The following is an 11,022-nucleotide window of genomic DNA, read 5'->3' on the forward strand; positions in this document are numbered from 1 at the left end:
AGAATTAGACTTCTTATGAAGGGTTTTATTCATCGGTGTTTTTAGTTATATTATGTTTTTTAGAAGATTTTATTCGGTGTTATTATAGTCTGTGGTTTATCTTCTGTCTCGAGTATAGGATTTGGGTATTTTCAAACTTAGGTTTCTTACGACTTACCTATCAGTTATCCATACAGTGTTATTGTTTATTATTTTAGTTTTGAAATTCAATAAAGTGACCTATTTGTGGATATTTAATGTTTAAATTAATTATTTGATATTGCTTACCGGCCACTCTATACAATATATTGTATTCTTTGGTAAACATAACCTTTGCTCCATAATGAGTAAACCAAACAAAAATTCTAAGTTTAAAGAATTAAATGTATCCAAAGAAACATATAAAGCTATTAAGAATATAGGTTTTAAATATATGACAGAAATTCAAGCTCAAGTTTTACCCAAAGCATTAGATGGAACTGATATTGTAGCAACTGCAAAAACTGGTTCGGGAAAAACTCTATCATTCCTAATTCCTGCTGTGGAATTAGTAGCCAAGCTTTTAAATGAAGGTATGTATTATAAATCTGTCAGAAGTATAAATAAATCAGTGGCCCTACAGCCATGTTAGGTCTGAACTCAGTTTTCTAAATCTGTTTCATGATCATTTGTGTTATAGGCAAGTAGGTGATCAGCGGGCTGAGCCAGACACTCGCCAACGTGTTGGGTTAAGGCAAGCCAGTCTAGTGGGTCCAGCATCTCTCATCCCTGAAGTTGTAGGTTAGATATTTGGCTAGGCACTAATGTACTTGTATATGTGCACAATTAAAATTTGCTTAATGGTGAAGGAAAACAAAATGTTAAATTAAAACCAGGTCTGGGATTGGAACATATAAGTTAAAAGCTCCTACTTACAAAAATATTTAAGATACATTTTTTTAATTTTCAGCTTCATCAACCTATTGTATTATTGTATCACCTACTAGAGAATTGGCAACACAAACATATAATGTCTTACAAGATCTTGTCTCTTTTCATGAAGGGATTACTTCTGCCTTAATTATAGGTGGAGAAAATAGAAAAGCACAGAGCATGCTTTTAGCCAACAGTAAGTAGTTATGTTTAAAGTACAGTAACTTAGAAAAACATAATAACATTAAGTTAAATAGTACATATAAACAAGACATGAATTCATGCATTAGTTGGTTAGATATTAGGTTTTTTTTTCAATGTAAATTCTTGGTCCTACCTAGGTTTTTTTTATGTGTTTGGTGTTATTTTTGCTACCTAGCAACTTTGAAAGATTCTTAAATCTTTATTTTAGTTTTTATGTATGGTAAATACCTATTTGGTTATAGATTTAAAAAGTGATGCGTTTCAGATGTACATATAGTAGTAGCTACACCAGGTAGACTCTTCGATCACATGAGAACAAAAGAATTTGATTATAGAAATGTTTCCTGTCTTATATTAGATGAGGCAGATAAGATATTTCAATATGGTTTTGAAGAGGATTTGAAACAAATTATTAATAGGCTCCCAAGTAAGTTTGAACCATTATTATGACTTTTTAATCAAAATATACATATTCCATAATAATTTACTTATAATATATGCAAGCAATATTTTAATTATAATTTAAACTGAAATTATCTTTTTAAGATAAGAAAGACTTGCAACCACTTTTGGTACATAAAAATCCATTATAAGGTATGTAATGTCCTGCCTTTTGAAGTATTTTTTGGCACAACACTAGATAGTCGTCTTAAACACAACCGCTCCGTTTGGGTGACGGTTTACGACTGACTCGTGACGTAGGCCGTAGGCGCATGAGACAACCAAGCGACACTTTATTTAGCCAATACACTACAAGGTACAAATTAAAAAATGAAATATTATGAAGTTCGTTTTTTTGCACTCTGCAAGAAGTTCATAACCAAATAATCTATGAAAAAAATTATAGAACCTTAATCTTAAGTAACTAAAAACTTAAAGTGTGGCTAGTACATGGTTATATTAATGGTGATGCAATAGAAAATAAAATAAAATACAAAAATTACACAAGTCACAATTGATCAGGATAGGATAAGGTTAAGAAATGTTTAGTTTAAAAAAAGAGAAAATTTTCTGTCTCTGGCTCATATACATGATTTATTCACAAAATCATTGTAGTATAAAAATATACAGTGGAATCCCTTAGATTAGCAATACGGAACCTAAATATTCATTTTGGATTTTATTGCTATTATTTTGGGGAATTCCAAATTACGAATTACGTATCCCTTTTGAAATTCGTGTTATACAGTATAAATATACAAGGAAATAAAATTTTGTTCGAGTTACAAACTCTTAATAATTCGAGATATGGTATATTAAAGGGTTCAGAACGAGGTTCGACTTATAGAGATTCCACTGTATAACAATTTCAAAATTTGATTTCAGAGAATAGACAAACTATGCTGTTCAGTGCTACTCAGTCTGATACAACAGAGGCTTTAATTAAATCCGCTATGAAAGAAGATTATTACTCTATTAACACAGATGAAGACAATGATAGGGCTACAGTAGAAGGACTTAAACAAGGGTATGTTATTATATCACAGGGGGTTGATAAAATTTCTGCATGTGTTTCAGTTATTTTTAGTAAATATCTATATAGATATATAATACAAAGTTAAAAAATATTTTACAGCTCTATGTTTTTGAGGGAGAAATGTAAATTTTTTAAATATTTTCTTCCTGTATCCTACATCCCCAATAATTATACTCTTAGGTATTATCTTGAGAAATATCATTCCACCAGAGTTTTCTTTTGAGACAATGCTTTCAATTAACACAAATTATATGCAGCTTTTACTATTTACATATATATTTTTAGTAATGGTAATTTAAGTTTTATGTATACCTGCCTGAATAAGTGTAGTGGTTGAATGTGGCTTTTGTACAATCATGGAATATTTTGTACTCCTGTTTTATGGTGTTGTTATGATTAATAGTGTTACAATAGTTGCCAAGCTCATCTTTTGCACCCTTTTTTGTAAAAGTATAAGATATGATAATATGTCCATTCTTGAAATTGGACTGAATACCTCAATCGTTCCTCTCATTCACTTGATTAGAATTCTATCAGAGCCTAGTGCCTTTTCCAATTTCTGAAAATAGTACTCTTCACCACCTTTGCCAAAAGTATGTTACTGAGTCAATTTCAAAAAACCAAATATATTCACCGTAAATGTTTTAAAACAATCATAACATACAACCGGCAACGCACTCGCAAGCCTTTGAGTGTGCATTGAGTGTCCATGGGCGGCGGTATCACTTAACATCAGGTGAGCCTTCTGCCCGTTTGTCCCCTGTTCTATAAAAAAAAATATGTGAAATACAAAGAAAAAATGATGAACTGGATGACAGTTTAGCTTTAGCACAAACTTTACGAACAATCGAATAGTTAACACTATTTATACGAAAAATCTAATAGTCAACCGTCGTCGATGACGAAGGATGTAAATAATATGTCTTTGGCTGTCAAATACATGGATTTGGTATATTATAACTTTTAATTGTTTGGGGTTTATGTAGAAAGTATATAAAATATAGATAAGTAAAAAACTGGTTAAATTTCAGGTATGCAATATGTGAAACTGAGTATAGACTTTATTGGTTACATAAGTTGTTAAAGAAGACGCTAAATCAGAAAATAATGGTGTTCTTTTCAAGCTGTAAATCGGTTGTATATCATCATGAGTTTTTGTCCAAATATTGCAACATGTCAGTTCTTTGTATACATGTAAGTTAAGTTTGTGTTTTTATTCCATTTATTTTATTTATTTAAGTATTCCTACAGCTAATCATTAAACAATATCCAAACAGTTATGTTACACACAAAAGCCAAAACGGAATACACATATAAACAGAAACATAAAGCACAGTTTTACATCATACATCCAACATGAAAGAACAAACAAAGTATCCCCAAGTCTCTAACTAAATTCACTTCTTTAATTGTTGTATCTCTTAATTTATAACAAAATTGTATTTTCTTATGTTTGCGAGTAAAAGTAATTTTACTACATTTTCCAATATTCTAGGATGGTTTATTTTTTTGTAATAGTTTTCCAATCTAATTTTAAAAAATTAAATACGTTATTAATGATTTCGTACAAGTCATATTATTATATACACACAATTAGTCATTCAATCATTTATATTAAATCGATCAATCTCTTTCTCTTGTAACCAGCTGCCAATACAACTGAAAGGTCGGTAACACATACGCTACACTCCGATATATCGGAGTGTAGCGTATAAGTGTTAATGGGCGGCGGTTATCAATTTACTCAAAGTCGTCTGACTGCTGTTGGCCTTTGGTCAATCTAAATTAAATAATTTTATAATTATAAGAAATAAAGGTATAATTATATAAAATAATTTCAAAGCGAATCACGACATCAAAACTTGTAGCAAAATTTTATTTGTGACATGACAATCTATATTTTTCTTGTAGTATATATAAATATGGCATTTGCCAATTTGAAATTATCTGTGGTATATGTATGCGTGGTAATCGGTGAAAACGTTTCGAGATTTGGCGCCATTTATACGTACTAAAACTATTAGTAATGAATAATAAACATGATCAATAAGTACTTTAATGAAGAGTTTGTGAGTTTTTGATTATGATAGTCAGAATAGTTTTTCTTATTTATATGAATTTTGACTGCCACATTAAAAACTTTCGTTTATTGATCATATTTATAGGGTAAAATGAATCAAGCTGATAGGACAAGTGTAATCTCGGAGTTCTATAGTGCTGATAAAATGGCATTATTCTGCACAGATTTGGCTGCCAGAGGTCTAGATATACCAGCTGTCGACTGGATAGTCCAGTTTGATCCTCCGGCTGATACTAATGTGAGTATTGATTAATTAAGAATACCAGTATTATATAATTCAGTGATTGAAATTTAGTTCTTTGATAAATGGACTTACATCCCTAATATTTTAAATTCAAATTGGAATATTGCATAACATTTATAATATGTAATTATTATGTGTAGTATCAATCTGTCAGGCAATCAAAATCATTCAGTCTGTAATTTAATATGTTTAGTTGGCGACTTTGGGCACGTTAAACCATTGGACGGTTTTTAGGTAATTTTCTTTAAGCAATAAAAGAAAAAAAAAATAGTTTCTCGCAACTTGGTTAAGCTCCATGTTCTATGATATTTCCTTGAAAATTGCGATTGAATTAATTTGTGTCTGCTTTTCTTTGTGTGTAATACGATTAATAGCCGGTGATTAAACCCACGACCTAGACGAATCTATGCATTTTAGGAATACATCCATCGAGTGGGAAGGACAGCTAGAGGTTTAGGCGCTGAAGGCCGCGCCGTGTTATTATTAAGGCCAGAGGAAATAGAATTCATAGAATATCTGAAAGAAGCGAAAGTATTTTTAGACAAATACGAAACATGGGACAAATTTAGTAATTTGCAACCTAAGGTTTGTATTGTATTTTCTATGAGACATTTATGTAACGAAAAATAAAATGAGGAGTTTGTTTGTTTATTTTGTAATTCTACATATTTGTTGTCGTGTATAAAAGTAGAAAAAAATCTTGGCGATTAAAAAGAGTGGCTGAGAGATTATTGCCGTTCTTCTCTTCTCTTCCGTTCTAAGCCCTTGATTTGAGAACTGGTAGTAAATGTAAAATTAGAAGCATTCAATGTATATTTCTTTTTTGACTTTATTAAGTGTAGATTATGTTACCTACATGAATAAATTATTATTGATTGATTGATTGGTTTTAGAAAAGAAGGTGAAGGTTTTAAATTGGACGCATGAACAATGTCTCTGGTTTTTGTGGTCTTATAATTTTTATCTGTGCCTAGAAGTTTTTTAGCGCACGTCTAGTTTTGTAATCTTTCATTCTTCACACTGTAAATATTTTAATTATTTCAGCTGAACGAAGCATTGGAAGATCCAGATTTTCACAAAATGGCGGTGGAAGCATTTCAGGGGTACATAAGGGCATTTGAAGTAAAAAAATTAAAACATGTTTTTAATTTACTTAGTATGGACATGAATGCAGTTGCCAGATCTTTTGGGCTTAAGGAGAAACCGGATGTTGATATCCGTATGTACCCTTAAAATTAATACGAATGTTAAGAAAAAAAATTCTCTATAGAAAACTTAGAAGAGATTTTAATTCTCTTACAAGATATTCCTAATCGGTTGTCCATGCCAATCGGTTTTCTCTTAAAAAAAGGTTGATATATCAATACGTAACAGCATACTTTATCCATTACTTTTGGTAGATTCTTGTTTTGTTTCTTAGAAAATATGTTAAAATACACATACAAACAAAATCTTGTTACATCTAACAGTTTAATTTTTATTGGATTCGTCGTTGCATCCAAGTAGTATAAGACAAGCCTATGAGATAATTTATATACTTATGGATAGCCAATTTATAGTTGTGGCAGATACAGGCAAAAAAAAACATTATTAATTTATAAATGTATATAGAGATAGATACAGTTCTGTGGTCGTAGCAAGCGTACTGAATTTGCCCTCACTAACCCAAATAAAAACTGCGCAATCCAATTTTTAATATATTTAGTGTCTATTTCACAATGTATGGATAACGTACCAAATTGCTATGCAACACATAAATTATTCGGAAAATAAAAATTCCGAAAAAATTTCGCGTTACCTGACAGTCGTGAAACGCAATAATAGTTTTTATCCTACCAATAAGTAATAAATAGCTTATTAGGAATTTATCCGGACATTGTGAACAACCCTTACTTTAATCGTTCTTTGACAATTCTTCAGTGCAAATAGTTTACTTATAGTCGCCATCGAGAGGTGGCATTAGAAATATTATTTATATTTCTATTATTTAAAATTTGTTTCTGCTATTTGCAGAATCTTGGTTTATTTCTTAGTAAATTTTTTTGTTTTAAAATTTTCTTTTGTCTTTTTGCAGGTGTTGGTTTTAACAAAAAACATAGACCAAGGAAAAGAAAGGCAACAACTATCATTGTTCCAGAGAAACTAAAAAAATGAACTGTTTATTGTTACTGTAAATAAAACAATGTTTATATATAAATCCAATTGTATCATTTTACATAATTAGACTTAATTAGTGGAAAAATAATATAACAAATAGGCTAGAAATGAGACTAGAAATGGTATACAGGTGTAGTTCAGAGAATATCAAAGCAAAAATATTAAATACTAGATTTATTCGACTTGTCACGATTGAAAAACCGTATTTAATTTTAATAACGAAGACGGTAATACAGGATTTGGTAGATTATAACATATTTTAATTAAAAAAAATATAGACTGGCCAAATATGGTAATTCTCAATGCAGCATCAAATTTAATAATCATTGACTAGTACTAAATACACCTGTATAGAGAATCAACTTACAATGTAATACAATATTCTTTACATGTTATAGACTTGAAATTACAAATAATACTTTGAGTAGCAAGTTTTTTAAATGAAATATTACCAGAACAATTCACTTTCTACTAATTAGCTCCAAGTTATGTTGAAAATTATATGATCTTGCAGTTATACATTATTCTTATAGTTAGTATATACAGCTTAGAGTCAAAGTAGGAACTTTACACATTTGAAATTGTATTAATAGAAGTTTTAATGTTTAGTCTGTATACTTTTTTAATAAAAAAATTAATTCAAAATCCTATTCTATTTGTTACGCTTTATATGTAAACAAAGGGGTTATATTTTTCTTAATACCAATGTTTTTATATATGGTACGAATACAATAAAAAAATAACTACAAAAGTATCAAAACTACTATGTCGCAGTATCCATTTCATAGACATTATTTCTTACAAGTTTTTCGTAACAATCTTCATGGTTATGTTGATGATTCACTGCATATATCATGGCATCTATAGTTTCAACTGTAGCTGGACATCTATTAAGTGAAAAGTATTGCACACACCTCCATGAAGTTTTTCCATGAGTTGTTGAATGTTTTGTATACACAAAGTTCATATGTACTAATTGTTTGTGTCCTTTTCTACTGTAAATGTATTTATATCGAACTGGTAGTTGGCTGTCCGATCCATTGACTACTAGAGATAATGCATCTGTAAGATAAACATGCAGTGGATTTAAAAGAAATATATGAACCGTGAATTGGGGATTAAAAAAATTACTCAAATACTTTAAATTATTTATTTATCAAAATATGGATATAAAACACATCAAAATGTATAAAAATCACACAAATAGCTTAGCTCTATGCTCACATAAATCTTTATAATATAAATTTCATGGAATGTAATTTTTAAACCACAATTACAAATTGCCAAATAATCCAATTAGAGATCAAAATGTAAAACAAGCTCACACAACCCACACATAGTCGAATAATACAAGAAAATAATGATACAAAAATTAAGACTAGAATATGAGCAAAAAGAAAGTCTCATGAAAATATGGCAAAGGAATGGCACCAACTAAAAAGGTATGTATGTATATTGGCACACAAAAGCCGTCTTATATCACAGCTTATTACAATAGTTTTACATTTAATGTATATGAACTTAATCTTATGTGTATATAATGTACTTTGTAAATCAATTTTTAAATGGTTGTATGAAAATATATATGTATGTATTTATGACTTAATTTGGTCCCAAATATATTGAATCTTTGATTCTTTATAATATGTGCTTTTGTATCACTAGTAAATAAGCTTCCCTTATAAAACATATTAAATTTAATGAGTAATTGTGTCAATTAGCATAATAGTCTCCTGGAAATTTTGATACTTTATAAACATCATTCATATGAATTTCAAAGCATGGTGATTTACAAAATGGTAGTTCACAAGCACTACACATGAATCTTGTGTCTCGACGTTTTCCTATACGCCAACAAAGACGACAAGACCGTTGTGGATATTTCTTCTTCCCATCTTCTTTTTGGGGTATTGTTACAAGTTGGTGGTCTAGCCCTGGCCTTGCATACTCTTCATAAACAGGTTTTACCATTGATTTTGATACTTTCCCATTCACTAAATGACTAAGATCCATAAAAAATGCACTGAGACCGGCACAATCTGAAATCACGATGGGCATTTTCAAATGACTTTATATTAATAATATTTGATGATGTTGAAAATGCCATCGTGTTTTCAATGAAAGATTTGCAAAAAAGAAAATAATGCAGCACATTTAATGAAAAAAATTAATTGCATTTTCAACACAATCTATTTACAGAAGCAATATAGATGAAAAGTAAATGTATATGTTTATATCATCTAACGGGTTAAGGGCAGATAGAGATGAGTATTGTTTTCGCAGAATATATTTATTAGTATCAAAACTTCTAGAAACCCATGAAATGATATGTATGTCTGTTATAAAATTGGCCTAAAATGTGACATTTTAAACAGAATTAATAATACTTACTGTCTTGTGGTGTCTGCAAGTCTAATGGCATCATCAAGTTTTTCTTTGCTTCCGAAGTGTCTTGTGAAGTGCAAACAGCTGGATCTGCTACTATAATATCACTGTCATCACATTCAGTCTTAAGCTCAACAGAATTATCTGGAACATTTTGAGTATTATTTCGTTCAATCACATTTTTATGTGGGCTTTGTATATTTGGATTTATTGATGTGGTTATGTCAACAGGATTCTCATCATAAATTTTTTTCATATTCTTTTCAAAAGCTATACTTCGTGTAGATATTTCATTTAACTTTTGTCTCTTTTCTGCATTAAGTATATCACCATAATAGTTTGTTCTTAGAAGCTCTTCTGATTTTCTTTTTAATTCACTGATTTGCTGTAGTTTACCAAGTAAATTTCTTTGTTTAAATATATCTATATCATATGTTTCTGGGGTATCATTAGGAGATGAATCATACATATCTGAGGCACATGATTCAGAATTAGGATTATCATTATGAGTATCTAAGTTTGTTTTAGGTTCCTTATCAGTCTCTAAAACATCTTCAGTCTAAAATCAAATAAAAAATGTTTATTAAACACATGAATAATATTTTACAAAAAAATGGTTTGAAACAAGGTTCTATTAACCTCTTTATTTGTTAATCCTTTGATTTGCAAAATTTCAGCTGTCCCAATAAAACTAGTGAGATCTTCTCTCTTAACACTAACTTCACCATGGTACATGAATTGTAACAAATCTCTCATAGCTTTGTGTGTGACATCCCTCAAAACAACTGAAAATTATTTTTGTTGTTAGTATTTTGAAAATGTAATACTTATTAATTTCAAAATAATTTATTCACAAGAATGGGCATTAATTGACACCAATTATTAAAATTACAAACTGCAGACATTTCTGAAATAAAAAAAATTACCTACGAAACAAAATACATAAATAAAACTCTTTACCAATTGGATGTTGACATGGATTTAATTGAAACATTTTCTTGAAGTATGGTGAACATATTGACAGGATAACTTTGTGAGCTTGCAGCAAGTGACCGTCAACAGCAATCGTAACATCTACAAATTCACCATTACCCAATAATCCTGCGAAACCCTTGCTCAAGTTTCCGTGAAAATTATTCCAAGACAATGAGAATTGTTGCTCCATTTTGTTTACTAATATCTTAACAGCACATTACATGATAACTTTCAATTTTAAAGGGAAATTAAGCATCACTTTATAACCTATAGACCAGCTAATTCGCAAGAATTTGCGTTTTGTTTTATTTCTTATAATATAAATGATCCTTTACCAAAATCCAATTCTAATTAATTAATAATAAAAAAAATCATGGGTACGCGAAGTTGACATCTGCCAGTCTAGATTTCGACGGCGGGCAGCGATATTGTCAGTTGTCATGCTTGGCAATGACAGTATTATTAGAGATTCAAACAGTTGATGTTGCAAATATCAAAATATTTTCTTAAAATTATATAAATGTGCAATTATTTAAATTTTTAATAGGTGCGGCGAAGTATATTTTATATATTTTTAGCATCTACTACACAGAAGGAATGTGATCATAA

The 11,022-nt window shown here is 29.8% G+C and overlaps 2 protein-coding genes across 3 annotated transcripts; one reads left to right on the plus strand and one right to left on the minus strand.

The window, feature by feature from the left end:
• The first annotated feature begins 68 nt into the window (after positions 1-68).
• LOC123690005 (probable ATP-dependent RNA helicase pitchoune) lies at positions 69-7,190 on the plus strand. Its single transcript, XM_045632378.1, has 9 exons — positions 69-551; positions 929-1,087; positions 1,361-1,522; positions 2,422-2,563; positions 3,604-3,766; positions 4,738-4,890; positions 5,314-5,481; positions 5,941-6,115; positions 6,971-7,190. The coding sequence occupies exons 1-9, from the start codon at positions 323-325 to the stop codon at positions 7,048-7,050; spliced, it is 1,431 nt and encodes a 476-aa protein (XP_045488334.1). The 5' UTR covers positions 69-322; the 3' UTR covers positions 7,051-7,190.
• A 96-nt stretch (positions 7,191-7,286) lies between these two features.
• Positions 7,287-10,791, minus strand: LOC110996206 (kelch repeat and BTB domain-containing protein 4). 2 transcript variants are annotated; one of them, XM_022263774.2, is made up of 4 exons: positions 10,399-10,791; positions 10,078-10,223; positions 9,445-9,997; positions 7,287-8,115 (listed from the first exon to the last, which is right to left on the minus strand). In XM_022263774.2, exons 1-4 carry the CDS (start codon positions 10,601-10,603, stop codon positions 7,817-7,819), a joined length of 1,203 nt encoding a protein of 400 aa, XP_022119466.2. In that variant the 5' UTR covers positions 10,604-10,791; the 3' UTR covers positions 7,287-7,816. The 2 variants fall into 2 exon arrangements, with proteins under 2 accessions (XP_022119466.2, XP_022119465.2); XM_022263773.2 differs by lacking the exon at positions 7,287-8,115 and adding an exon at positions 8,190-9,092 and having other exon boundaries at positions 10,399-10,788.
• Between the last annotated feature and the right edge of the window lie 231 nt (positions 10,792-11,022).

The sequence above is a fragment of the Pieris rapae genome, chromosome 19 (assembly GCF_905147795.1).
Source record: "Pieris rapae chromosome 19, ilPieRapa1.1, whole genome shotgun sequence".
NCBI classification, from domain to species: Eukaryota; Metazoa; Arthropoda; class Insecta; order Lepidoptera; family Pieridae; genus Pieris; species Pieris rapae.